General features: G+C 41.4%; 1 protein-coding gene across 1 annotated transcript in view; it reads left to right on the top strand.

Moving 5' to 3' along the window:
* LOC130914549 (myomesin-3-like) overlaps nt 1-26,575 on the top strand; it is a 193,708-nt gene that overhangs the window by 99,165 nt on the left and 67,968 nt on the right. The window contains exons 11-14 of the mRNA XM_057833824.1: nt 3,619-3,760; nt 9,002-9,201; nt 15,429-15,482; nt 21,996-22,123. Coding sequence (XP_057689807.1) covers nt 3,619-3,760; nt 9,002-9,201; nt 15,429-15,482; nt 21,996-22,123 — 524 coding nt within the window. The remainder of the gene's footprint in view (nt 1-3,618; nt 3,761-9,001; nt 9,202-15,428; nt 15,483-21,995; nt 22,124-26,575) is intronic.

Raw genomic sequence — 26,575 nt, 5'->3', positions numbered from 1 at the left:
AAAAGTGTTGGATGGTGCGTCTTTACTCACGAGAGATAATGGCTCGTCATCCAGAATGAATTCTTCGGCAATGACTCTTGTTATTCCCTGGGCTTTGGGACTGTCAAGTGCCAGTTTGTCATGCCTAGCAAACGTTTCTGCCAGTGTTAGTTGCGTAGGACCTTTCTTTTTGTCTTCGGTTTTCTTAACATACTCCTTATATTGTTTGTGGTGGTATGTCGCTAAATGCTTGATTAGGTTGGTTGTATTAAAACTTCTTACAGCTTTACCACCACGCTTGACTTTACTGTGGCATATGTTGCACTCTGCCTCGTCTTTGTCGTCCTTTAAGGTGAAATGATCCCACACAGCTGACATTTTTACCGATAAAATCTCTCGGTAAATTGGGACTCGGGAGACGGTAATGTAGTGTGTTGAAGGAGTGCCGTAAAATGCGGACTGGATTTTAGGGAAACCGAAGCAAATACTGGAATGGATTATGTATATCAGTGCGCTAGAAAACCCGGACCGGATTTAAAAAAAAAAAAAACTGGATCGGAAGTCTGGATCGGAATTTTTCTGTGTCGGCCGATCCGATACCGATGCGCATTTTTTTGCCCATATCGGCGTCCGATCTGATCCAAATATCGGATCGGGACATCTCTAGTCCTGTCCACTGTCGTCCTGGGTTTTGGCTCGCCACTGAACCACACTGGATTCAGAATCCAAGATCCTTTTCCAATCCAAGAAAAGAAAAGAAAAAAAAAAACTACACAGTGTAGAATGTATAATCACTCTTTCTGTTCCATTCTGTTCAATTTATCTTAATACTAGCATTACTCAGTATTTTCATCATGTATTGTGTAACTGTACAGCCAACTCCAACTATACAATGTGGAAATTACAATCACATACGTATTTGTAGTAAAACAACTGAACATATTGATTAAACATTTACATTTCTCATTCACAATGTACTTATAGTAAGTACAACTGCTAGACGCTAGCGTAGCGGTTAGCCACTATTAGCTATTAGCGCTAGCTTCACACTAATGGCTATTTTGTGCCATACTAATACTAAAAACAACAATATAACTACTACAATAAGATTAAATATTCGTTGAACCCCGATTGTTTTTTATGAACTCTTGAACAGATATAACTTTAGATAAATAATACTTAAATACAACTAAGCTTTCAGGCCTAGTATATGAGATCTTGAAGAGAGGCCTTGCTTACTGGAGTTCACAAGAGTTTTCACTCGACTCGACATCACATGACTCCATTATACCAATTGGACTCAAGCTTGCTGTTCTATGATCACACCAACCTGTTCAATCACGTGGTGTCTTTAAAGGGAACCATGGATAAAAAGACTTGTAGTCCTTAAAAGTCAAACCTTATTATGAGTTTAAATAATTTCATATTGAAACCCCTCATGATGTTTTCGTTTTTATACAATTTGTAAAATTATTTTAACTGGTAGGTCGCCATTGTTGTTGACATCGATGGGCGGTGACGTCACTGGGTTACGCTGCCGGGCTTCCAGACTATGGTTCCAGCGACATAAACATGTCATCTGTTCAGCCCTTTCAATTAGAAGCCAAGAGGAACATTAATGAGCATGACAGCGCTGCCGATTTACATACCTGTTAAGTTTTACGGTTTCGGCGTAATTTGTACAAGTAAGCACTGATTTTTAAATGTGTACGCCGTACGTTCAAAAACTGTACGTTTTTCGTGCATTGTTTTTTTCTCCGTTCAGATTTTGTCACCGTCTCGGCAACGAGACAATGTGCGTTACTATGCGTTACTACATTGGTTGAATGACACAAGAAAAGTCAGAGACACGGAGAGAGAAGAGCGCAAGTGGAAAGCAGTGAAGAGTGTTGTGACGCTGTTGCAAACGCGATGCTAGGCGAGGTGGCACCAATATTTCCTGACTGAAGCCGACAGCCTACAATCAACGCCCACTTAATGCTAAGCTAGATATCACATGCACATAGAACTAGATGCGAAATGACAGACTCGGTGGCGTTAGTGAGCAGCCGCCATCTTAAAGCTGTAGACTTCTGAGAAAGGCTCTGTTGTAGTGACCCTTCCTAGCGAACCTTAAGCAACGTTTTATCCAAAATACTCCTAAGTCGGCAAAATCTTGACTTGAATCTATCTTTAAATGATGAAACAGTTTTAAATCTAAATTTAAACAGAAGGGAACTAATGCAAAAACGGGAGCAATTTTAACAACTGTAACGGTTGCTTCACAACATTAAATGACTTTCAAACATAGCAAAAGTTACTTCTTTTTTTTTTTATGAAAAAAAAACATGAAAGGTAACACCAGTTACTTTGCTAAGAAGCTAATTACTCAAACATTCAGGTAACTGAGTTGCTAACTCAAATATTTTTTTGGGGAGGAGTAATTTGTAACTGTAATTAATTACTTTTTTTAAAGTAAGATTAACAACACTGGAACATTGTTCTTTGATTGCACCAGGTTATGTGGTGGCCTCCCCTCTGCCTGGGCTGCCGACTCCGGGAGTGGGGGGAGGTCGGGGCTCTGATCTCGCGTTGCCCCGCGGCGGCTCCTCGGCATTCTCCTGCTTTGGCCTTTCCCTCTTTTCTCTGCCTGGTTATCCGTCACAGGTCACTGGCTGGACGCCGGTGTATCGAGTGGGTGTCGCCTGCTCCGGCTGGGGTCCCTGCCCTGCCCTGGGCTTGGTGTGCCGTTGGGGGTCCCGTGGCATGCCGTGACGTTTGGGGGCTGCGGCTGTGGCTCGTCGGCCGGGTTGGCGGGTGGGGGTGGAGGTGGCGTGGTGCGTCCCCTCCTCCCATCCCTGTAGGGCGGTTAATAGGGCCGTGTTATATGGTTATATGGCGGATCCCGGGGCGTTGATGATGGCCCCTTTACTGGGCTGCGGGAGGAGGGATGGGCTTCGCTGGCTCCCCACTCAAACCCCCTGCCCCCCCCTCCTCCCTGGGCTGGCTTGGGGGGCCGTGGCCCTGGGGTGGCGCCAGCGCAGCGTGTCCGCTCGTCTGCGTGGCTGTTGCGTGTTTGTTGAGGGTCGCACGCGGCTGGATGTGATCGGGCGCGCTCAGGTGGGGGTTCCCGGGGCCGGGATTAGCGTTGGGGCGGCGTGGGGATGGTTGCCAACTGGCTTACACTCACAAGGGATTCACACGATTACTGGTTTCTAGATCAGAGCTGATTTGTGTACACTCCACCCCTCCCAATCACTTAGCTTATTGACTCCCCCACCCCCTCCCGTTCTTTCCCTGGTCAACAGGCCCCCCCCCCACAAAAAAAAAACAAAAATACAAATGTGCTGACTGCTTTACGGCGTACGTCACTTCCCGTTCATTAGAAAGACGGAGGTCGATGCTAATGCTTTCGCCGAATACTGCAAGGATGGCAGAGCAATAGCTACAAAAAGTTTTGCCTGAGGAGGAAAAAGAAAGGGCGGCTACCAGAATATACAGAAAAAACATTGGCCCGAACTCGTCAGCGCCGAGGAGTGCGGGTGAATTGGATTCCGTACCCAAAAATGTGTTAAAAGCAGCTTTCAGACCAAAAACCACACAAATTGTGTCCCAATTTGTTGCAGTTTTGTTCAATCGTGTTTGTTTACCACAATTTAGATGCCTCAGCCCCAGTAGTTGGATGCCCTGCGTCTCCCCTGCTGGTCAAAGTATCCGATGTCAACAAGGACTACGTCTTCTTGACCTGGCAGCCGCCAAGTGCCGATGGATCATCACCAATCGAGGGCTATTATATCGAGCGGTAATTAGAATGAATGTGGAAAACTGCTTGGGGTTTTTAGGCTCTAAATGCTCAATATAAAACATGCGGTTGGTGGCATGTCATTTCAAAGGTCAACATGTAAAAATTGAGCAGTGAGACATCTGTCTGTGCTTATTACAATCAGGGTGTACAATGCTCATGCATTGAGTGTGTATTTCAGGACATTTTCACACTCCAAAAGATATAACTCACCCATTGTCGCCTGATCTTAAAACCGTTCCATATACTTGTACAAATGCCAGCAGCCATCATGTTGAGTGTTAACTGTCGGTCCGCCTGCATGCAAACAGCAAATTACAGTGGTATGAAAAAGTATCAGAACCTTTTGGAATTTCTCACATTTCTGCATAAAATCACCATCAAATGTGATCTGATCTTTGTCAAAATCACACAGATGTAAAAACTGTCTACTTTACCTAAAACCACCCAAACATTTATAGGTTTTCATATTGTAATGAGGATAGCATGCAAACAATCAAGTGAACTCTTTGCCTAAGGAGACTTAAAGAGCAATTGAAACCAATTTTTACCAAACAATTTAAGTCAGGTGTGTGCCCAATCACTGATGAGTGGTTTAAAGCTGCCCTGTCCACTATAAAACAGACACTTGGTAAGAATTGTCTTGATGAGAAGACTTAAATGATGTGCATCATAGCCGTCCACTAAAGATGACGCCAATAGTTCAGCGCAGAATACTCAGAGAGGTAAAAAAGAACCCTAGAGTGTCTGTTAAAGAAAGAAACAGTCCGAGATCTATGTGCACACATCAACTATATGTAAAACCATGGCCAAGAATGGTGTTCATGGGAGGACTCTGCGGCTGAGCGGTTTAAAGCTGCCCTACCCACTATAAAACACACACCTGGTAAGACTTGTCTTGATGAGAAGCATTGTCTGATGTGTATCATGGCTCGGTCAAAAGAGCTGTCTGAAGACGTGCGATCAAGCCTCAACTGTCTGACAGACGGCCTCAGGTCTTCCTGCAAAACATTCTGATAAACTCTTGAATTCATTCTTCCATTAATGATTGCAAGTTGTCCAGGCCCTGTGGTAGCATAACAGTCCAAATCATGATGCTCCCTCCTCCATGCTTCACGGTGGGGATGAGATGTTGATGTTGGTGAGCTGTCCCATTTTTTCCTCCACACATGACGTTGTGTGTTACTCCCAAAAAATTTACTTTTGGTTTCATCAGTCCACAAAATATTTAGCCAAAACTTCTGTGGAGTGTCCAAGTGCCTTTTTGCGAACATTAAACGAGCAACAATGTTGTTGTTTTTTTTTTTTAGACAGCAGTGGCTTCCACCGTGGAGTCCTCGAATGAACACCATTCTTGGCCATAGTTTTACATATAGTTTTGAACCTTCAAACTATGTCTCAATAATATAATCAAATTCGGTGCCCATTTGGGGTCCTCCCATCGCGGATGGGGTGGAGATGAATGTTTTTTACAGAGTTCGTCTCCCGAGTTGTCTCCGATCAGCCAGCTGCTGAGCTGGCCCCTCCCAACTCAATGCCGATCGAACTTGAGTACTGTATATGAAAATGCGTAGAGGAAAATTTAACCCTGAAAAGTGACCTGCGTGGTATCCCCAGTCAAAGAGGCGCACGATCAGTCCCCCCCCCCCCCCCCCCCCAGATATTTCTGCCTGTCAAAACTGTTGCCACTTCCAGGATCGTCACTTTTATGCACAAGCAGTCCTGGTTGCGGCTTCCAGAAAATATACGCAGCGCCAACCCATATGCTTCTATTTGTTGTTTTTCCAAGTGGTGAGAGCGCTACTGAGCATCGCTTGCAACATCTCAAGTAATGATGTCAGGATTTCGTTGGTTTATAAAGATTTATTTAAATCACAACACGGCGCCTGCTCGTAAAACCCAAGCGTGCTCTCCCAAAAATAAATTTGAAATTCAAATAACTAAAAAAAAAAAATGCATATGAAAGTTATTTGTCGTTGATGTTTTTTTTTTTGATTGAAGTAATGTTGATTTGTGTTTGGGGCACATTTTGGCTAGGACATTTTTGTCTTTATTATTCAATCAAAAAATAAGTTGCTTCAAAAAAATCTATTTTCAAAAAGAAAAATCACTTTAATAAATAAATAAATAAATAATAATAATAATGAAAAAATTCAATCATGGAAAAAGTTTTTGAATGCGAAAAAAATATTTGAGATTGAAAAATTTGCATTTGAACACTTAATTTCATCGAAAAAGTTTTCTTTGAAGCCATCCTTTTTGTGTTTGGGCCATATTATGGGTAGGACATTTGGGTCTAAATCATGTAATCCCCCAAAAAGTTGTTTCAATCAACAACAACAAAAAAATCAATTAAAGAAAAAAAATCATTTGAAAAATAAAATTGTCCTCCCCTAAAAAAAAATTTTTGGGGGGGGGGGGGGGGGGATTATATGCAAAGCAAATGGCCGTCTAAGTTGCTAGTCACATGATCTGTTCAAAAAATCATTTTGACCCATTATAAAAATACATAATTTTGTTCATTTCATTCATTTTTGTTGCAGTTTTATTACAACTATACTCTCATCGACCACTTTATAAGGTACACCTGTCCAACTGCTCGTTAACACTTAATTTCTAATCAGCCAATCGCATGGCGGCAACTCAGTGCATTTAGGCATGTAGACATGGTTTAAGACAATCTCCTGCAGTTCAAACCGAGCATCAGTATGGGGAAGAAAGGTGATTTGAGTGACTTTGAACGTGGCGTGGTTGTTGGTGCCAGAAGGGCTGGTCTGAGTATTTCAGAAACTGCTGATCTACTGGGATTTTCACGCACAGCCATCTCCAGGGTTTACAGAGAATGGTCCGAAAAAGAAGAAATATCCAGTGAGCGGCAGTTCTGTGGGCGAAAATGCCTTGTTGATGCCAGAGGTCAGAGGAGAATGGCCAGACTGGTTCGAGCTGATAGAAAGGCAACAGTGACTCAAATAGCAAACCATTACAACCAAGGTAGACAGAGGAGCAATCAATCCAATAGAGCATCTTTGGGATGTGGTGGAACGGGAGATTCGCATCATGGATGTGCAACCAACAAATCTGCACCAACTGTGTGATGCCATCATGTCAATATGGACCAAACTCTCTGAGGAATGCTTCCAGCACCTTATTGAATCTATGCCACCAAGAATTGAGGCAGTTCTGAAGGCAAAAGGGGGTCCAACCCGTTACTAGCATGGTGTACCTGATAAAGTGGCCGGTGAGTGTATATACAGTACACTCACCGGCCACAATATTGACATGATGGCATCAAACAGTTGGTGTAGATTTGTCGGCTGCACTTCCATGATGCGAATCTCCCGTCCCACTACATCCCAAAGATGCTCTATTGGACTGAGATCTGGTGATTGTGGAGGCCATTTGAGTACAGTGAACTCATTGTCATATTCAAGAAACCAGTCTGAGATGATTCCAGCTTTATGACATGGCGCATTATCCTGCTGAAAGTAGCCATCAGAAGTTGGGTAAATTGTGGTCATAAAGGAACGGACATTGTCAGCAACAATACTCAGGTAGGATGTGGCGTTCCAATGTTGCTCAATTGGCACCAAGGGGCCCAAAGAGTGGCAAGAAAATATTCCCCACACCATTACACCACCACCACCAGCCTGAACCGTTGATACAAGGCAGGATGGATCCAAGGTTTCATGTTGTTGACGCCAAATTCTGACCCTACCATCCGAATGTCGCAGCAGGAATCGAGACTCATCAGACCAGGCAACGTTTTTCCAATCTTATACTGTCCAATTTCAATGAGCTTGTGCAAATTGTAGCCTCAGTTTCCTGTTCTTAGCTGAAAGGACTGGCACCCGGCGTGGTCTTTTGCTGCTGTAGCCCATCTGCCTCAAAGTTCGACGTACTGTGCTTTCAGAGATGCTCTTCAGCCTACCTTCGTTTGGGTCACTGTTGCCTTTCTATCAGCTCGAACCAGTCTGGCCATTCTCCTCTGACCTCTGGCATCAACAAGGCATTTCCGCCCACAGAACTACCGCTCACTGGATATTTTTTCTTTTTCGGACCATTCTCTGTAAACCCTAGAGATGGTTGTGTGTGAAAATCCCAGTTGATCAGCAGTTTCTGAAATACTCAGATCAGCCCTTCTGGTACCAACAACTATGCCACTTTCAAAGTCACTCAAATCACCTTTCTTCCCCATACTGATGCTCGGTTTGAACTGCAGGAGATTGTCTTAAACCATGTCTACATGCCTGAATGCACCGAGTTGCCGCCATGTGATTGGCTGATTAGAAAGTAAGTGTTAACGAGCAGTTGGACAGGTGTACCTAATAAAGTGGCCGGTGAGTGTATATAGGAAAGTCAATTACATACAATGACACTTTTCGGCCCCCCTTAAAATCCGCTTATGAATTAAACGATTCCTCGAGGTGGAGAACATTCCTCTAGCAATTTTTTAAACCGAGTTCCTCGAATTATTCGTGTAATCGTTTCAGCTCTACTTGAGATTCCTCGTAATAAAAGAAAGACCAAAGTGGCTGCTTTATCTCACTCTTGGGGAAATTGATTAGCGGCAGATAAAAGTTCAGGCAGCCGGGCAGCAGGTGTTATCGTTCTTCCGTGATGAATGGGAGGTGTGATATTTATCAGCCTTCGACATCCTGCGAACACCAGAATCAAAGACTCCTGCTGAAGAAACAGGTGCCGCTCCAACAGTATCAGTGCACCAATCAGTCAGGTTCATCTTTTGGTTTTGCCTTAATCCACTCTCGCTTTGTAATTTGTCGTCTTGTGTTTTAGTATTCTGCAAATGACCTCATTCATCTGTGCATGATGCTGGTACTGTGTATGTATGTGATTTATCTGTTTTAATTGGAGCGGCGGATTGAATTCCTAAACATGAATGTTTTCTGGGTACGAGAGGACAACTTAGTTCCCCAGTTCCCTAGCAACAGCCTTATCGTTAGTGCAAACTCCGCTCATCCCTCTTTGTTTTCCCGAATGCGGCAACAGATTGTTATTGAAGTTCCCTTATCTGGAACCTACATTTATCTTTGGAAATAAGTTTTTAATGTGTTTGGGAGGCCCTTTGTTTGAGCACCGCGGTTATTACGGGTCTTAGCGAGGTGTTTACCGCTTTAAATTTGTTGTGCTGGCTCGCTATTATGTTATAAATTGAAACTCTGGAAGTAATGTGCTCGTTTATGTTTGCAGGGAGTCATCAATCTTTAACGGTGTTTTTTACAGGTGTGACCTCAGCCAGGGTCAGTGGGTGCGCTGCAATGAGAACCCTCAGAAAGAATGTCGCTATCCGGTGTTCGGGCTTAAAGAAGGAGCCAGGTACCAGTTCAGAGTTCGGGCCGTCAACCAAGCTGGAGTTGGTCGACCTTCTAAGGCGACTGAGCCCATTCTCACTGAGGACCCACTGCAAAATGAGAGGACCATGGGTAAGTCTTAAAAGCAGCAAAGATGGAAAATTTTAACTGAGGTATGCAATCTCCGTGAAGTTCGCCCCCTATCAGGAGCAAATTTATTAGTGCTGTCAAATTCATCGCGTTAACGGGCGGTAATTTTTTTTAATTACCGTATTGGCCCGGATATAAGACGGAGTTTTTTGCGTTGAAATAAGACTGAAAAAGTGGGCGTCATCTTATATTCGCGGACTAGACATTATATCCATTCACAACGCTAGATGGCGCCAGATAACATTGAAGCGACGTTCTGTCATGACAGATCTGATCTACTCTCAAGTTTAACCAGTTTGCAGTATTTCATGGCAATGTTTTTCCTCATTCAGATTTTTTTCAAGACTACAGTTAGACTTCACTTTTATGGTTAATGCAGTTATTGCAATTTTGTTGTTTAATCACAATAGATTGGTTTATTTACAGTGGAGCAAATAAGTTTTAGTCAACCACCAATTGTGCAAGTTCTCTCTACTTGAAAAGATTAGAGAGGCCTGTAATTGTCAACATGGGTAAACCTCAACAGTGAGAGACAGAATGTGGAGGAAAAAAAACTGAAAATCACATTGTTTGATTTTTAAAGAATTTATTTCCAAATTAAAGTGGAAAATAAGTATTTGGTCACCTAAAAACAAGCAAGATTTCTGGCTGTCAAAGAGGTCTAACTTCTTCTAACGAGGTCTAACGAGGCTCCACTCGTTACCTGTGTTAATGGCACCTGTTTTAACTCATTATCGGTATAAAAGACACCTGTCCAAACTCCTCTATGGCCAAGACCAAAGAGCTGTCGAAGGACACCAGAGACAAAATTGTAGACCTCCACCAGGCTGGGAAGACTGAATCTGCAATAGGTAAAACACTTGGTGTAAAGAAATCAACTGTGGGAGCAGTTATTAGAAAATGGAAGACATACAAGACCACTGATAATCTCCCTCGATCTGGGGCTCCATGCAAGATCTCACCCCGTGGCGTCAAAATGATAACAAGCGGTGAGCAAAAATCACAGAACCACACGGGGGAACCTAGTGAATGACCTACAGAGAGCTGGGACCACAGTAACAAAGGCGACTGTCAGTAACACAATGCGCCGCCAGGGACTCAAATCCTGCACTGCCAGATGTGTCCCCCTACTGTAGAAAGTACACATCTAGGCCCATCTGCGGTTCGCGAGAGAGCATTGATCCAGAAGAGGACTGGGAGAATGTGTTATGGTCAGATGAAACCAAAATAGAACTTTTTGGTAGAAACACAGGTTCTCGTGTTTGGAGGTGAAAGAATACTGAATTGCATCCGAAGAACACCATACCCACTGTGAAGCATTGGGGTGGAAACATCATGCTTTGGGGCTGTTTTTCTCCAAAAGTACCAGGACGACTGATCTGTGTAGAGGAAAGAATGAATGGGGCAATGTATCAAGAGATTTTGAGTGAAAATCTCCTTCCATCAGCAAGGGCATTGAAGATGACATGTGGCTGGGTCTTTCAGCATGACAATGATCCCAAACACACTGCCAGGGCAACAAAGGAGTGGCTCCGTAAGAAGCGTTTCAAGGTCCTGGAGTGGCCTAGCCAGTCTCCAGATCTCAACCCCATAGAAAATCTGTGGAGGGAGTTGAAAATCCATGTTGCCCAACGACAGCCCTAAAACATCACTGCTTTAGTGGAGATCTGCATCGAGGAATGGGCCAAAATACCAGCAACACTGTGTGAAAAGCTTGTGAAGAGTTACAGAAAACGTTTGGCCTCCGTTATTGCCAACGAAGGGTACATAACAAAGTATTGAGATGAACTTTTGGTATTGACCAAATACTTATTTTCCACCATGATTTGCAAATAAATTATTTAAAAATCAAACAGTGTGATTCTCTGGGTTGTTTTTTTCCACATTCTGTCTCTCATGGTTGAGGTTTACCCATGTTGACACTTACAGGCTTCTCTAATATTTTCAAGTGGAAGAACTTGCACAATTAGTGGTTGACTAAATACTTATTTGCCCCTCTGTACATTTAAAAAAAACAGAAGCCATTCATTTACGAATGTGATTGCACTTTAATTTACATATTTAAATGTTCAGATATTAAGATTTGAATGAGGCAAAATAACATGCTTTTTCTCTCAAATATATTGTTAAAATCATTTGTTTCAGATGTACTGTAATTATTTTCTGTATAAAAATTTATTTGGTGTTCAGAAAGTCTTTTTTCAAACTTAAGTCTTTAAAAGAAGGGGTCATCTTATAATCAGGGCCGTCTTATATTCGGGCCAATACAGTAATCACGTTAAAATATTTGACGAATTTAACGCATGCGTGGAATGACCCGCTCATGCATTGCCTCAAACAGATTACAATGACGCCGTTTTTTTGCACATTGAGAGCTAAGGGGCAAAGAAAGGCACTCGCCACAGGCGTTCATTGGACCGCGCCGTTTATTGGCAACTCCTTCACAACAAACATAAGTATCATTTAGTGAAAGCACAACAAAAATAATCTTCCTATCTCTCCCAAAAAAATAATGTTCACACAAATAAAAGCGCTTCAATCTGTATTAATGAGCCACTATTCTCACACAGTTAAACAACAATGCAAAGAGAACTGGCATTCCCAATCAAAATAGCTATGCAAAATACACATTAAACTTACTCAGACTTTGGTCAAACTCTATTTAAACATTTCGTTTAGCTCTTGTTTAGCTCAACAAATACACTGGATGGCATTATACAAACTATCAGAGATCTCGTACGTTGTGAAGCCAGCACTCAAATGACCATGAAGTACAATGGATGGACCAGTAAACAGGGAACTACGGCGTCAGTCAAAAGTTTTTTGGGCAACACGCCAAATCCAGTAAATGACTAATAACTCCCTGATCCAGGGTGCAGTCTTTTCATACAGTATCTGGCTTGTATGAGACGTATCCCAGCCTGAACACGACTGCATTGAAATATTACCCATTAGGCCTGACTCCCCCCTCTGGGAACAGGAAGACCCTTTTGTACTTGACAGGCTCCCCCTCCAAGGGAAAACATCAATGGCGTACCGCAGTCAGGCTATTTTTGGACCGTGACGTCGCATCATAAAGTGGAAGTAAAGCCGAAGTGGGACATTATAGACCCGCCCTCGCATAGACACAACGTAATTTGTGCTACTTTTCCCCGGTAATCTTTCAAAAACGAACTTGCCGATCACGCATTGCTTTTTTTGAACTTGCAGAAACACTCTAGACATTACGACACATGAAGGATGTTTTCTTCATACGTTTCCGGAAACCAAAAACTCAAAACTGTTACAGTTTCTGTTTTATATATATATATATACATATATATATATATATATAACAATAAAATATAGAATTAAGATGTGTTATCAATTAAAAAATTTAAAGTGTTCGTTGGCTGTCACTGAGTAGCATTTGCGATCGCTACACAAAGCTAACTAAATTACCCCCAAGAACGGTCAGAGACGTAGGACAACCAGAGGATATATAAGAAAGACAGGGCTGATGGTAAAGGATAGCTTGTTGAGACAGGAGAATGTCATTGTCAGTCGCGTCGATAAAAATGCTAAAGCTATGCTGAGGTCGGCTCGTTTTTTTTTCGTCTTTTTCGGCCTTCGACACTCAAGCCATCTCTTTAACTGGACATTTTTATGTTCTTCCACATCTTTGCCATTGAATTTGGCACCAGGCACATCATTTTCAGAGAAAATTGGTAGGTTTAGCCCTGTAAACATCTCCTTCGTACACGATTTCATTTCCTATCAGGGACAAACGGTGGCTTGTCCCTACTTAGCAACAGTAGCTAATGTCATGAATATTAATGAGCGGAAGTGACGTGTTGCTTGCGGTACGCCATTGACCGCAAACCGGCATCAGGGGAGCCTTAAGACTTTTGTTCAGGTGTCTGATGAAAAATATCGAGGTTACGTTTAAACAGAGAGCTCCAAACAGAAAGTGAAAACGACCGTCGTCATTTTGTCTTGCCACAAATTTTTAACAGTGACAACTTTACAGACATACAACATATCTTTGCAAAATTTCCCGTGCTTGGTGACAGTCGTACATTTGCATCAACTCTGCAGCGCCAACAGAATGTCACTCATTTTACTTATACATGAGCAGTTCTTTTCAGGTTGGTTATTGAAGTTACAAGACTTTTTGTAATACTATATCTGAATGTCCATGGCTACGTGTCTCTGTTGCCGTGACGACCCGTAGTTAGCCATCAAAAAGAAGTAGATTTTTTTCAGGGACTTAGACAGTTTATAGAGCTACGAAACTTGTCACACTTTGTTGAAATTGGCCCAACTAGAAGATTCACTTTGGTTTTGAATAAGGGTGTGGCTGCACAACTCAGTAGCGCCTCCTTTTTGTTGTACCGTCTTCAGTAGGGTTTTTTTTCCTAGGTGTGTGAATGTTTTTCTAATCCCAAAAAAAAGGCGGGTTTCAAGCATGTTGGTTCTAATGAAATGATGAGAGGGGGACGATCTAAAACCGCCACGACATGCGTGCTGTCCGAGTTGCGTCAAACTACAAGGGCCTGTTCAGTCTTGCTTGCAGGCCTAGTTAGGGCCCGAGCACTAAGTGTGCGAGAGCCCGATTGTAATGCAAAGGATTCATATTATTATTTCTTCTCCTCGTCAAATGAAAATAGACAAATCGGAGGCCTGAACATGCTTGAAAACTCACAAAATTTGCACATACGTGCGGCTTTGCGTAAATTTTGATTATTTTGCAACGTTGCGAAAAAAATATAACAAAAAGGCTCAGTGGCGCCCCCTTTGAATTTAAAAAAAAGGCCTATCCATTTAGGTTTTTCAACATAGAGCGATGAAATTTGGGGAGTCAATACATAGTGCAAAACTGCTCCAAAAAGTCTCTTGCAGCCATATTCCAAAACCAATAGGAAAGCAGGTATTTTGGATTGAATGTGAATTTATTATCAATTAACTGGGTGCACATTTGAGACCTTGGTGCCTAAAGTCTTAGTTGGATCCTCCTGAAAAATAGTGAGAATGTTCATGAGACGTATGAGATCTTAGGTTCTCAAAACTTAGAGTTTTCATTCACGGGCCTGACCTGGGCGGGGTGCCAAAGTCGGCCATTTTTTTGGCAAAACACCCAATTCAGAAAATGACTAAAAACTCCATCATACAATGTTCAATCTTTTTCATATCTCGCATGTATGTGAGGTATCCCAGCCTGAATACGACTGCATTGAAATATTACCCATTGGGCCTGGCGCCCCCTAGTGGGAACAGGAAATGCTTTACTTATACATGTCCAGTTCTTTTCAGGTCGGTCATTGTAGTTACAAGACCTTTCGTAATACTATATCTTAATGTCACGTCTCTGTCTGTTGCCGTGACGACCCTTAGTTAGCCACTGAAAGGAAGTAGATTTTTCAGGGACTTAGGCAGCTTATCGAGCCACGAAATTTGGCACACTAGAAGATTAATTTTGGTTTTGAATAAGGGCGTGGCTGCACAGCTCAGTAACACCTCCTTTTTTGTCGTACCCTCTTCAATAGGGATTTTTTTCTCCTAGGTGTGTGGATGTATTTCTAATCCCAAAAAAAAGAGGCAGGTTTCAAGCATGTTAGGTTCTCATGAAATGATGAGAGGGGGGACGATCTACAACCACCCTGACCTGCGTGTCGTCCGAGTTGCGTCAAACTGCAACGGCCAGTTCAGTCCTGCTTGCAGGCCTAGTTGTAAATTGTAATTTAACGAAGTTACAGTGTGGTTGATGTAAATAATAGCTAATTCTTAAAGCAACTCTGGTTTGTCTATCACTGTCAATTAGAACCACTTGATGAAAAAATATTTATTTGTATAATTTAGCTATTCCTTGAGTGTAAATGTAGAATTTATACTACGTTAGTGGTATTCTGGACTATGGATTGGATGTCCACTGAAATGTGACGCGCGTGTATGCCTCTCTATATACTATATATAAATAGTAGAGAGAGCAGATGGGCTGTGATCCACTGTTGTGCATCATTAAACACAGATGAAGGACAAGACATAAGGTTGACTGCCCTCCGGCCTGGTTTCTATCCATCCATGCTGCTTCCTCTCACCTATTTGTGTCTCTTTTTGCAGCTCTCATGCTAACCTGTGGCCACCGCTTTGACATACAAATGTGTTTATTATGACCCCCAATGCGACTCATTAAGTCCCTCTTTAACTGTGTGCTTCTTTCACGCTCTCAGTGGTCAAAGTGCACAGAGGAAAGACGGTCGTCATCTCAAAAGATGAACTTGAAGGTGAGAATTATGCGTTATCATTACAGCCAATGTGGTGTTTAAATGATATCATTAGGACGCACATCATCAAACAGCTGGAGGCTTAATGCTTCTTCGTATTGTATTGGACAACACGCCGTAGTAATTGATCAGTCCATTTCTCAGATGTGAAGACAGTGAACAGCACTCAATGGCACCCCGGTAAATGCACTTCATGGCCGCAGGCACCATGGGCGTGTAGTCCGTGAGAATGCATTCGCATTGTCTTCATCACGGCGTCCTCGGCACGCACACGCACGAAGGTGAAAGCGTGCATCAAGCGGGTGTTGTGTTCAGCTTCATTCATCACAGGCAAATTCTCTTTCAGGGTAATGAAATATTCATAGACTAGAATGGCACTCAGTGGGACAATCCTCATTTGGACTCAATTGCGCACGACGTTCACATGCCACATGTTTACGAGTAACAGTCGCAGAAAGAGTAATCTGCGTTGCAAACGTACACGAAAGTTGATTGAAGACAATAAAGTTGGAATAGTCTCAAAATAGTTATATTTTTAAGAGGGGTAAAAAAAATCTGTGTACAGGGAGTCCTCGAGTTACAAACGAGTTCCGTTGCTACCCTGTCGACGTAACTCAAATTTCATTGAAAAATACAGTACATTGTCCCACACTGAGGTAATAAAATACTGTAAATGAAAAAAATACAAATAATAATAAGTCTACTGGACAGAAAGTGTACTACAAACGTATATTACGCACATTAAGCACAAAGGATTGATGACTATGATACAGTGGTATGAAAAAGTATCTGAACCTTTTGGAACTTCTCACATTTCTGCATAAAATCAAAATGTGATCTGATCATTGTCAAAATCACACAGATGAAAAAACAGTGTCTGCTGTCACTAAAACCACCCAAACGTTTATAGGTTTTCATATTTTAATGAGGGTATTATGCAAACAATGACAGAAGGGGAAAAAAAGCAAGTGAACCATCACATTTAATATTTTGTGGTCCCGCCCCCTTTGGCAGCAATAAACTTCAGACACTTCCTGTAGCTGCAGATCAGCCTGGCACATCGATCAGGACTAATCTTAGCCCATCCTCCTCTGCAAAACTTCTGTAGTTCAGTCAGATTCCTGGGATGTCTGACATGAATCACTGTCTTTAGAGCATGCCACAGAATTTCAATGGGGTTCAAGTCTGGACTTTGACTTGGCCACTCCAGAACGTGTATTTTGTTCTTTTGAAACCATTCTGAAGTTGATTTACTTCTGTGTTTTGGATCATTGTCTTGTTGCAGCATCCATCCTCTTTATAGCTCCAACTGTCTGACAGATGGCCTGAGGTTTTCCTGCAAAACATCCTGATAAACCTTTGAATTCATTCTTCCATTAATGATTGCAAGTTGTCCAGGCCCTGAGGCAGCAAAACAGCCCCAAATCATGACGCTCCCTCAACCATGCTTCACAGTGGGGATGACGTGTTGATGTTGGTGAGCTTTTCTATTTTCCCGCCACACATGACGTTCCGTGTGGTGCCCAAGTGCCTTTTTAAGAACATTAAAGGAGCAACAATGTTTTTCATAGACAGCAGTGGCTTCCTCCGTGGAGTCCTCCCATGAACACCATTTTTGGCCATAGTTTTACATATAGTTGATGTGTGCACATAGATATTGGACTGTGCCAGTGATTTCTGTAAGTCTTTAGCAGACACTCAAGGGTTGTTGTTTTTTTACCTCTCTGAGTATTCTGCGCTGAACTCTTGGTGTCATCTTTAGTGGACAGCCATGATGCACGTCAGACAAGGCTTCTCATCAGGACAATTCTTACCAAGTGTGTGTTTTATAGTGGGCAGAGCAGCTTTCAACCACTCATCCTTTTTCCCCCTATTGTCAATGTTTGCATGCTATCCTCATTAAAATATGAAAACCTATAAATGTTTGGGTGGTTTTAGTTCAAGCAGACACTGTTTTTTCATCTGTTTGATTTTGACAAAGATCAGATCACATTTGATGGTGATTTTATGCAGAAATGTGAGAAATTCCAAAAGGTTCAGATACTTCTGAAACCATTTTGAAGTTGATTTGCTTCTGTGTTTTGGATCATTGTCTTGTTGCAGTATCCATCCTCTTTTTAGCTTCAACTGTCTGACAGACGGCCTCAGGTTTTCCTGCAAAACAGCTTGATAAACTTTTGAATTCATTCTTCCATTAATGATTGCTAGTTGTCCAGGCCCTGAGGTAGCAATACAGCCCCAAATCATGATGCTCCCTCAACCATGTTTCACAGTGGGGATGAGGTGTCGATGTTGGTGAGCTTTTCCATTTGTCCTCCACACATGACGTTGTGTGTTACTCCCAAACAATTCAACTTTGGTTTCATCAGTCCACAAAATATTTTGCCAAAACTTCTGTGAGGCGTCCAAGCGCCTTTTTGCGAACATTAAACGAGCAACACAGTTTTTTTTTTTACACAGCAGTGGCTTCCTTCATGGACTCCTCCCATGAACACCATTCTTGGCCATAGATTTACAAATAGTTGATGTGTGCACAAAAATATTGGACTGTGCCAGTGATTTTTGTAAATCTTTAGCAGACACTTTAGGGTGCTTTTTTTACCTCTGAGTATTCTGCGCTGAACTCTTGGCGTCATCTTTGGTAAATTGTTTGGTAAAAATTGGTTTCAATTAGGGCTTAGAAAATTATCGCGTTAATGGGCGGTAATTAATTTTTTAAATTAATCACGTTAAAATATGACGCAATTAACGCACATGCCCCGCTCAAACAGATTGAAATAACAGCACTGTGCAATGTCCACTTGTTACCTGTGTTTTTTGGAGTTTTTTCGCCCTCTGCTGGCGCTTGGGTGCGACTGATTTTATGGGTTTCAGCACCCATGAGCATTGTGTAATTATTGACATCATAAAATAATGGGCTACTAGTTTATTTTTTATTGAAAATTTTACACATTTTATTAAAACGAAAACATTAAGGGGGTATTAATATATCATTCCTATAACTTGTACTAACATCTTTTGAGAACTACAGCTCTTTCTATCCATGGATCGCTGTAACAGAATCTTAATAATGTTAATGTCATCTTGTTGATTTATTGTTATAACAAACAAATCCAGTACTTATGTACCGTATGTTCAATGTATATATCCGTCTTGTGTCTTATCTTTCCATTCCAACAATGATTTACAGAAAAATATGCCATATTTTTTAGATGGTTTGAATTGTGATTAATTACGATTAGGGCTGTCAAACGATTAAAATTTTTTATCGAGTTAATTACAGCTTAAAAATTAATTAATCGTAATTAATCGCAATTAATCGCAATTCAAACCATCTATAAAATATGCCATATTTTTCTGTAAATTATTGTTGGAATGGAAAGATAAGACAAAAGACGGATATATACATTCAACATACGGTACATAAGTACTGTATTTCTTTGTTATAACAATAAATCAACAAGATGGCATTAACATCATTAACATTCTGTTAAAGCGATCCATGGATAGAAAGACTTCTTAAAAGATAAATGTTAGTACAAGTTATAGAAATTTTATATATTAAAACCTCTCTTAATGTTTTCGTTTTAATAAAATTTGTAAAATTTTCAATCAAAAAATAAACTAGTAGCCCGCCATTGTTGATGTCAATAATTACTTACTCAATGCTCATTGATGCCTATAAAATCAGTCGCACCCAAGCGCCAGCAGAGGGCGGCAAAACTCCATAAAACACAACAAGTGAGCGTTGCAATGTGTACTGTCATTTAAAACTCTCTGAGAGGGGCATCTGCGTTAATTGCGTCAAATATTTTAACGTGATTAATTTAAAAAATTAATTAACGTCCGTTAACGCGATAATTTTGACAGCCCTAATTACAATTAATTAATTTTTAAGCTGTAATTAACTCGATTAAAAATTTTAATCGTTTGACAGCCCTAGTTTCAATTGCTCTTTAAGTCTCCTTTTGCAGAGAGTTCGCTTATTTTTTTCCCCTCTTCTGTCATTGTTTGCATGATATCCTCATTAAAATATTAAAACGTATAAACGTTTGGGGTGTTTACACAAACACTGTTTTTACATCTGTGTGATTTTGACAAAGATCAGATCACATTTGATGGGGATTTTATGCAGAAATGTGAGAATTTCCAAAAGGTTCAGATACTTTTTCGTACTACTGTATCTTTTCACAACCCCAAATCAAACATACTGTGAAAGCAGTGTAGTAGTGATTGTGGTTGTGGTTATTTATTTATTTTTTGGCATATGTGACTTCCGGGAAAGGAAACAGCTTTGTGCATTACAGTCATCGACCTTATGCTGTTTATTTGAAAACTCATGCAATGCAGACACAGCGCACACGGACATTTACACTTGAAACATCCACACTTGTGTTTCTGCGGAATAAGACGACAAGACTGACAGCCGTGTCCTTCTACTTGATAAACACAGCGACTCGCTGCTTCCGCTATATCAGTTTCTTTTTATACTGATCTACACTGTAGTAGCGCTGCATTGTCACAAATATACAGGTATGTGGGAATGGACACTCAAACTGCTGATTTTTCAACCAATTGTTAACGTTTCTCCCTCTTCTACAGTATATGTAACAGAAATACTTTGTGTGCTGTTTAAATACATCATACAAAGCACAAGTTATAGATAAAAATACTTGTGTAGCATCAACCACTTTAAAGGGATCCTCTATTTTTAAGACAAGTAATTCTTAAAAGATAAATGTTAGTATGAGTTATAATAATTTGATATTAAAACCCAAATTATTAATGTTTTTGTTTTAATAAAGTTTGTAAAATTATTTTAAGTGATATGTCGCCATTCTTGTTACGTCGCAGTGCATGACGTCACCAGGCCCGTTGCCGAAATTCCAGAATGCCACTCGTTAGCTTTCCCAACATGTCGTCGGTTCTATCCTTCCTATTTGAACCAGATCTGAAAAGTGAAGAGCAGGACAGCACTGTCGGTTGTTCACAAGACGAGCTTCAGGGAAAAATGCGTGCAGCAAATACCTGATAAGACAAAAGTTGGGCAAAACTGGTGATGCGGGAGAGTGCTGTTCGGAACTCCGGTTGGGAGCGAGAGTGTATGCTGTATGGTTTTATTAGCAGATATTCAAGATAAGCATATTCCGTTTTCAAACTTATCCCAATATAATTAAATAGATTGTTAGCATCCAGAGCTGTCGTGTGCTTTACATACAGTACAGGCCAATGAGCACACCTTGTGTAATCCATGTCTTGTACATTGTAACGCGTGGTAGCTAGGATACGTGTATAAAAGTACCAATAAGGGGAAAAGCTTCCACTTATGCACATTTATTCACAAAAAATAATATTTCCACCTTGACCACTCGTTACTCGGGAGCTCAGCAGTACGCAAACACGCGTTCCCTGACGAACTCCAACATTGTTGTAAGGTCCACGTCAGAGTCACTGACGTCACTGTAGCGTGCCATGGTGCTTTAATTATTTAGTATGACTTGGGGAAAACTCCCACGAAGAATAGTCAACAAAAAAGATAGCAATAGTAATCCAAATCCGCGTTTTTTTACTCACTCGAAGATCCAGGAATTAGACCGATCCCATGGCAATATCGCAGCCGCGATCAGACCGTCGATTCCACAAAATAGACTGATCCAAAAAGCCGCTGTGGGACCGACGAATCAAAAAAAAATGGACAGATCTGAAACCAATACTGCAGATGCGGTGGGACCGTCAGATCCAGAAAATAGACGGATCCCTTACTTGACTGAGGATCCAGGAAAAATGTTCGGGCGCCAGTTGTAACGCGTGGTGGGTAGGATACGTGCATACAGGGACCAAAAAGGGGGAGAAGCTTCCACTTATGCACATTTATTCACTAAAAAAAATAATTCCACCTTGACCACTCACTTCACTCCCCTTGTTTCCATTTGAGTGGAAATTGCATCAAAAAAAGCAGCACATCTTGGCATTTTACGTCGCGAGTTTAGGCAGCAATAAGCAATTGTTGAACACCCTACACATTTGGAAAGATCCCAATGATGTCATCACTGCGAGCCCGCAAACCATGGCGCCAACTAACAGTCAAAATATGGACTAAATATTATTAAATATTGCCATTGATTTAACATTTTATGTGTTTCTAACGACATATTTTAGTACAAGAGAACAATTGTGGTTTATTAGAGCCTACATGTATTTAAGTTAGAGGATCACTTTAATAGGTTTACCAACATTAGAAAAAAATCATGCCATGCCACCAAACAAATATATAGGGTGACCCAAAAAAAACCCACTCGATTTTCTTGAGGGCCCCACGAATAATTGTCCACTAGCACCCCCAAGGGTTGGATGATGCACTCGAGGGTTCAGTTTATGCACATCACACCCGGGCCCTGTTCAATTTTGTTCCGCCACTGCACTAAAATTAAAAATGTGGAAAACTTGTCACTATCTTTCACATCTTTCAAATTGAGCTCTTTTCAACCACATCTTTCTCATCGCACGCCACAGGTCAGATCCGTACTCCCCTCCCTCCCACCAATGTCCACGCCTGTGAGCTGAGCGACACATATGCAGTGCTGAGCTGGACTGAGCCGGAACCCCGAGGGAAGGAGCCGCTCACCTTCTACGTGGAGCGGGTTGGTGTTATTACATTTCTAAAGGGTGGATTCTAATACAACCCCTATATCGGCTCTCACCTACCTCATAATATACGCATACATATACACACACACATAAAAAGCTGGTAGTTTTTGGCCGGCTGGGTCACCGCGTGTTGTGGCCATTCACTTCCGAACACACGCATACTTGTCTTGGAGTTTCTTGCATTTTTTTAATGCATTCGCTGACCTCCAGCCCCATATTTTCAGCAATCTCCATTCACAAATTGCTTGCCATTTAGCAATCTTTATAAAGCCTTGACCAAACATTTTACAGGTGGTCGAACTTGCTGACCTGTTGGATGATCCTCTCGTCGATTTGGTCCATTTTTGAGTGTAGCGCAAGAATGCTTGTAAATGGCGGTGATTTCACGCTGAAGGGAATAGTATATTTTCTCGTATATACCGATCGACTGTTTGTATTACTCTAACACACTTAATATAACCAATCAGGGAATAGTATCGTTTCTTGTATTTACTGTTTGACTGTTTGTATTACTCTAACGCACCCAATATAAAATAAATAGACAATCGATCGGGTCCGATCATGTCATTTTCAAAGTATCAGAATCGGCAAAAAAATATCGGACATGCCTTTTTTAAATTTTTATTTTTTTTTTTAATTAAATCGTTTTCTAATTGTATTTCACGTTACAGACATAATATGTTACACTCATCCAGAGTCTTTAGTTTAGGCTTAAGGTAGGGTTATCAAATTTATCCCGTTAACGGCGGTAATTAATTTTTTATTAAAATTTATCACGTTAAAATATTTAACGCAATTAACGCATGCGCTGCACGACCCACTCACGCATTGTCGCGTTCAATTTGTAATGGCGCCGTTTTACCTATATATAGAGCTAAAAGGCAGTGCAAAATGAGTAGAGTGAATTTTGGCAGCCTTTGGAGCCTTTTTTTAATTGGCTAAAGCCTTACAATCCCTCTCCCTACGATTAGAAATATCGTGGGAAGCAATGTGGGGAAGAAAGGTAGTAATTGATCTTTTTCTTAACACCCTATGTTATTTCCTAACGCAGAGAATATCATTTGGTACCATTATGCACAGTCATGGTTGCACTTCCCATCATGGATTTTGGCAGAACAGTTAAATGGCTACGGTATCATTTACTGAAAGCTCAACAAATACACTAGATGGCAATATTTAGTCACAATATACAAAGTCACATGTATCCTTTAAGAATTACAAGTCTTTCTATCCGTGGATCCCTCTCACAGAAAGAATGTTAATAATGTAAATGCCATCTTGAGGAATTATTGTCATAATAAACAAATACAGTACTTATGTACTGTATGTTGAATGTATATATTCGTCCGAGTTTTATTCATTTTTTTTCTTTATGAATTGCCAAAATGTATATGATCGGGAAAAATTATCGGGAATGATTGGAATTGAATCAGGAGCAAAAAAAAAAAAAGCAATCGAATCGGGAAATATCGGGATCGGCAGATACTCAAACTAAAAGGATCGGGATCGGATCGGGAGCAAAAAAACATGATCGGAACAACCCTACTTATAACACAGTTTAAGGAAAACAAGCAGAATATAGGGCATAAGAGATACATGACGCCTTCTTATCACGGAAGCCCAACGTGTGCGTCATGCAACTGACTGAGCAATATTGACGCACCAACTCCTGCAATTAGTTCTTCCGAACAGTCCAGAACAAATGGTGGGACGCCCTGTCCCAACACAAGGAACACCGGAGAACGCCCGATATCCAATTGATAACACGACCGATAAGACTCCAAGAGCCCTTTTGATGCTGAGGCGGTTAACGGTGACTCACAACTGTGACGCCGGAACTAAACAGCCTAAACTCCCATAGAAGACTATCCTAAACACTCCCTTCTTCTGCCCACAACCCGCCCCGCGTGAGCCTTCAAAAGTAATTTATTCTAATAAATTTCGTCCTTGTTAGGATGAAATCTTTTTACGAGCGGAAAGGGGAAGGACGGAACACCGCTTTCGAAAGAACACGAGAAGGCACTTAAAGAGTGTGAAAAGGTCAGAGACTTCGGAGAGTTGAGTTCAGTGACCGAATTTCAACTTGGCTTCCTCTCGTGTCCTTTTCACCAAGTTCCTGATCCGCCATGTTCACACATACGCAAAGCGTCCTTGTTGTCCGTCTGAGCTGTCGTGCCGTCGATGAACTCGGTTGAATTTTTCTTCTAGAGTCCCTCGTTGCCGTCGACTACGTGATCGCATTCGTAAGCCAAGTAGATAAGGCCGTCATCGTCGACGCCCACTTCTATGTTTTGGTGTCTGAGGATTACAAATGGAAGTTATGCTTGTTATGCTTCAAACAAGGCCGTAGGTTTTGTCTCAACATTGGTAGGGACGATATAAAAGTATAAGCCAGGGATTCCCCTATATTCAACAGATTGTGGCGCACCGCCACACTAAAATGAAAGCCGCCACGCCTGGCAAATGAGATGTATTTTATTTATTTATTTAAATTAAAAAAAAAAAATTTTTAAGGCCGCTTCAAACTAGCGGCAGCCGAGTGGGAGGAGTTCAGCGGACACCTATTCATTGTGTATTGTAGCCTAATGTTCGTAACTATGCAGGCCCCCCCTTAAGAGACGCAAGGGGAACGAGTAGGAAGAATGGGAGAACGAGCGAGATAGCGAGAGATAGCGGTCGCATGTTGTAGCAGCCCGCTGTTATTTTGTTATTGTTTTTCTTTATTATTGTTACCACAATAAAGTGGGTAAGCAAATACAGACTTCTCTCCTTCTTGCCCATATCCGGGGCATTACAATAATTTGGATCGGACTTTTCGGCGAAAGTGAGCGGTGGACGGCCGTCTTGGACGGAAAGCAAACTTTGACTAACTTGCGCTGAGAGACTGCGGAGAGGCGGGGCCCAAAATAAAGCCTTGCTCTATTTTCAGAGCGTTGGTCACAGTAAACGATTTATCAGTTCAAGCAGAGTAAAATGATACATATTCACGGTACAAGAACGTCGTTTCTGGTTCCATCGATTGGTAAGAAAAGGCTGTTTGTACGAGTGACGTGTGGGCGCTCCCGTCAGGGGGGACATTTCACGTGGAGTGGCTATTTTTCGGCACAACACCGGCGCGCCAACTTCAGACAATTACGGCTGACGAAACTTTGATAAATGCGCCCCCCCACCCAAATTTCGCGAGCTCTGGGACACTCGAAAAATGACTCTCATACCTCTCCTTGCTAAGTTAATGGTACCTCGACGTGCCTTTGTGTGGAAATTTAGTTTACGAACAACGGGGAAAAAACTATTCACCTTCTCACCGAATCAAGTAAAACTCTTTACACGGCTATTAGAATTCCCCCAGTGCTCTAAATGGGTCAGTTGACAGAAGGACTGTTATTGTTGTGGTAATGTAGTACTTATGAGGGTCAAATAAAAGGAAAAAGGAGGACTACGACGGTGGTCTGCAACCCGCGGCTCTCGGGCCGCATGCGGCTCTTTAGCGATGCTTCGGAGCTTTTTTTTTTTTTTTTAAATGGAAAAAGATGGGGGGAAATATATTTTTTTGTTTTAATAGGATTTCTAGGAGGACAAACATGACACAAACATTCTTTCAATTCATTAATATTGTAATGAAGTTAAACTTGTGGTGGCATAGTACAACAGAGTAGTCACGTGGTGCGTCATTCTCTATAGGATCCACTGCAGGGAAAACAAACATTTAATCATGAAGGCTAATTACGTATTTCTATAGTAGGCTAATATAGCTAGTATCGATAATTATAAGGCTTGTAAAAGGCTTTTAATTTTTTGTGGCTCCAGACATACTGTATCAGTTTTTGTGTGTTTTTTGGGGGGTCAAATATGGCTCTTTCAACAGTTTGGGTTGCCAACCCTGAGTCACTACGAGATGTAAGTCGTACTATTGCCACGAGAAAAAAAGTCGCATTAGTACATCGGGTAACGTAGCTGTAATCAGCTACGCATTTTACATACATGTACTGTAGCTGAGAGGTACAACATTAGCCTGGCTAATGAAATATTTCAAATATATCTTTGTTATGGTTCTTCTTGGGGGAAAAATGAAGAAAAAAAAATTCGCTGTGGCACGACATGGTGAGGCTGTCCGACTCCGATGCAGCCCACCACCACAGCTTCAAAAAATCCTAGGGGAAACACTGATAAACTGCATGTACACTTTTTGCTACATTAATAAGACCAAACAGATTATTGAACGGGGATCTGAGGCGACATTCCTCACAAATATGAACCTAATTAATTGATAGGCTAAATGATCAATGCAAAATAAATCTGTATTGACTGAAGGGAATCAGTCACAGCCAATGGAGGTAACAGAAGCATTTAATAAAACGTTTTTCCACTACAGTACTTTATTCTTGTCAGGGCCGTTCCTGACCAATTTGGTGCCCTAGGCAACATACAGACTTGTTAAGTTTCAC

The sequence above is a fragment of the Corythoichthys intestinalis genome, chromosome 4, assembly GCF_030265065.1.
Source record: "Corythoichthys intestinalis isolate RoL2023-P3 chromosome 4, ASM3026506v1, whole genome shotgun sequence".
Lineage (NCBI taxonomy): Eukaryota > Metazoa > Chordata > Actinopteri > Syngnathiformes > Syngnathidae > Corythoichthys > Corythoichthys intestinalis.
Note: the sequence above shows the minus strand (reverse complement) of the source record. Positions and strands in the feature narration are given on the sequence as shown.